Source organism: Vigna umbellata, chromosome 1 (assembly GCF_029865625.1).
Source record: "Vigna umbellata cultivar VRB3 chromosome 1, Vumbellata_1.0, whole genome shotgun sequence".
Lineage (NCBI taxonomy): Eukaryota > Viridiplantae > Streptophyta > Magnoliopsida > Fabales > Fabaceae > Vigna > Vigna umbellata.
In genome coordinates, this window is record NC_142165.1 from 21,103,527 (window position 1) to 21,107,117 (window position 3,591).

At 34.9% G+C, this 3,591-nt stretch overlaps 1 protein-coding gene across 1 annotated transcript; it reads left to right on the top strand.

The window, feature by feature from the left end:
- The first annotated feature begins 485 nt into the window (after positions 1 to 485).
- Positions 486 to 3,347, top strand: LOC148204896 (uncharacterized). Its single transcript, XM_088109291.1, has 4 exons — positions 486 to 641; positions 1,667 to 1,792; positions 2,020 to 2,169; positions 2,313 to 3,347. The coding sequence occupies exons 2-4, from the start codon at positions 1,670 to 1,672 to the stop codon at positions 3,030 to 3,032; spliced, it is 993 nt and encodes a 330-aa protein (XP_087965417.1). The 5' UTR covers positions 486 to 641; positions 1,667 to 1,669; the 3' UTR covers positions 3,033 to 3,347.
- The last annotated feature ends 244 nt before the right edge of the window (positions 3,348 to 3,591 follow it).

A 3,591-nucleotide genomic window follows, 5' to 3' on the forward strand; every position in this document is an offset into this window, starting at 1 on the left:
TTCAACTTTCAACCCAATTCGAAGCTCTCCTGTTTAATTTGCACAAATAAATTCCTAGAGTAAAATAGCAAATGATTAAAAAAATAAAGCACTAATTATATTAACTTAGAAAAAAGAATAATAATATCAAGGCATATTTTCATTTTGAACATAATTTCGAAATTAAATTTACGATTAAGTAAAATAACAAACGATTAAAAAGCAAAAAAAAAAAAGAAATTCAAAATACATTAACTTTTTCTGTATCATCCCACAAATTACGTGGTCGGTGACAGATAGAAACTTCATTGTGTCTGAAAAAAACACATGCCCTAGCCATTACAAGGAAAGTTTATGATATCAATTTAAAGTTCCAGGTTTTAAACTGAAAATTTATGACAACTATTAAAAATAATTATGTTGACTCATAGGACCTTAATTAATATTTTGCATATAAATATGAACTAATTGTGCTTGGAGCAGTCACATCTTGTCACTGTTTCTAATACAAAACCTCTCACTCTGCACTTTTTCTTTGTCTAGTTTTTTTCCTTTCTTCTTTTCTTCGTCACCTTCTCCAAATTCCAAGCTCTCTCTGGCTGGCACCACCATTTTCACTTCACACCCTTCTCGCTCTCTACAGTTTACTTTTCTTCTCTGCAGTACGGTTTTTTCTACTTCAAAATAATGATCTTCTGTTTTAGTTTATAAAACCAATGTTGCTATACGACTTCACAAATTCTTGTGTTGTTCAAAGTACGATAACGTAAACGGTGTATGGATTCTGATTCGGTTTTCTCGTTCTCGAAACCTGAACATGGAAGCATTCACCGGACACCATGCTTGATTACCATCTAATTGGCACCCTGATGGTGTTATTATGGATGCATAGATGCATCCTTACGTAGTTTTTTATGAATCCTCATGTTTTGCTTGTTTTCAAAGGTTTTGACTGTTTTGTTGAGGTTGTTGCTTGGTTTTCTGTGATTGTAGGAACGTACGTAGTCAATGCTGTTTATTTGCGTCAGCCGTTTTGTTTTAGATTTCTTTTTGTTAGGGTTTATCTGAAATTGAAGTGAAAATTTCGTTTTGTTTGACTATTTACGTTTGTGAATTAAGTGATTGGTGTATGTGTATCTAATAATGTGTTATTCTGATGTGTGTATAATTGGTCCTTTCAAAGGGTCTTAGACATTTATCAAGATTCATACACTATTAATCCACGTTTACCTGAGTCATTATAAAACATAAATTTTGGTTTTTGGTTCTCACTAGACTGAACTAATTTTTAAACCACACATTGATTCTCCAATGACAGCATTTTTTTTTTTCGGTGAATTGTTGTCTCTATTCTCAAAATTTGTTTCTGACAACAGCACTGCATACCTAGGATGCATTTAAGGAATACAGAAGCAGTCCAGGATCTGCATTTATTCAGTTTAAAAATGTTTCTAGCTTGTTGGTTTATCTCTTAAAATTGTTCTTTTGTTGAGAACATAAACGCTATAGGGTAATGATTTGATCTCTGGGACTTGATCCCTGTGCTTAAGATTATAATTAAGCTTATATTATAGTTAACTAGCCAGAGTTGTAAATTCCTTTGATGAATTGTGGTTTCTGTGTGGTGTACTTTGGTTACGAATTCATGTGATGTTCGTTCTTCTAGCTTACGAAATCTCTTTGGCAGAACATGAGCAGTGCAGGATCGAAGAGACCCCTTCATACTGAAGATTCAAAAGCTGATTCAAATATTTTGCTCGCAAAACCTAAGAAACATCAAAAGAAAATTAAGGAAAAAGATGGAATTGATACTGTAAGTTAATTCTTTTCCGTTTTCTTCACTGACAATTTTAATTTGATTTAGGTCACACGTTTTCCTTGTCGTATTTTCCCTAAACGGTGTTTGCATTTTCTGCATTATGGCACTGTGATCAATGTTCAGTCACTGACAATTCGTGCTATTTTATTTTTTCAACTTCTAGTCAAACTTTGATATGATTTTGATAAATTTTGAAGAACTTTACAATTCTATTTTTTAAGCAAAAGATACGTGGCATTATGGAGGGGCGTGGTGAAAGATCCGATGGCAGCAAGCTAAATCAGGTCACGAAGGAGCCAATTTCTGAACTTTTGGCGATAGCCGATGGGAAAGCTGAAGAAAAAATTGAGAAAACTGATAGAAGTGATGGTGTAAGTTAATTTCTATTAGGTGTTTTTTTCATGAGAATTAGAGCATTTTGTGTGCTTCCTTTCTTGTTCCATTTACTTTTGGCTCTTTATTATTTATTCTTAGTCTTTCTGTTTTCTGACTCTTATGTGTGTTTTTCTCTCAGCCACTAAGAAAACCATTAATGTTTGGAAAGGCTGCATCATCAATCGCAAAGTCTAAAGGTGGCCGGCACCTTGATATGGCTTGGGAATGGAATTCTTTGAGAGATGTCAACAACAAGAGTGTTGTCACATGTGACTTTTGTCTGGAAACAACAACCGGGGGAATAACAAGAGCGAAAGAACATCAAATGGGGCTGAAGGGTGATGTTAATTCTTGCCAAAAAATTCCACCCGAAATCAGGCTCAAACTTAGGAGAGCTTATGAAAACCAACAAACCAGTAGAAGAGATGCTTGTGCTAAGAAGGTAAGGGTTAGCATTGTCAAATTCTTCCGTGAAAATGGAATTCCATTTAATGCTGCACGCTCTAAAAGCTTCAAGAAAATGATTGAAGCTGTTGGAGATTATGGTAAAAAATTGAGTGCTCCAAGTTACCCTGAGTTGAAGGTTCGTTTACTGAAAAAGGAATTAGGGAAAACTCAGTTTAAATGTTCTATCAAGTCTGATGCAACTGGGGATGGTGAGCCATCTGGAGTCAACACACCACACACAGTACCCACTGTCACTGTTCCTATTGAAGAGAAGAAGGAGGAAAAACATGATGAGAAGTTAGTCAATGAAATGACCAAGCCTAAGGTGACTAAGGTTTATGTAAGGAGGAAACAAATGGTGAAAAGGTTGGATGATACAACCGACCAAGTTGAGGTGAGAGAAACTGCTTAACCAAGTGCCAAGCGAGAGTTGGATGTGCTAAGGGACAATGGTTGGATGTGCTAAGGGACAATGGTAGTGGACGAAATCATTGGCCAGGTTGGCTAGAATATGAAATTGGGATCATAGGAGATACCATGAATGATCACAAGTTTGTGTTCTGTCTTGCTATTTTATTTTGTTTCTAGGTCAGGTATCCTTGTTTAGGTCATGGGTTGTTTTTCCTATAATTGTTTAGTGCCTTTCGTCATTCAACTTCGAATTCTGTTAATTAATCGATCTTTGTTATGTGTAAGAACTTTAATTCAGATGTGGCATATTGAAATCTGTCATCAATATCAAATTTGGTAAATATATATATATATATATATATGTTTTATATATATATATATATGTTTATATATATTATTTAAGTAGGACTGAGATCCCTAATCCTAATCCAAAGTATTCAAAGTTGTTCGCTCGATCATCTAATTGCATTGTTCTCTCTCTTCTCCTTGTCTTAGCTCCGGTCGAGGGTGCCTACAAAAGACCGACGCTCAAATTAAGTGACTTGCGTAATAATCTTGTA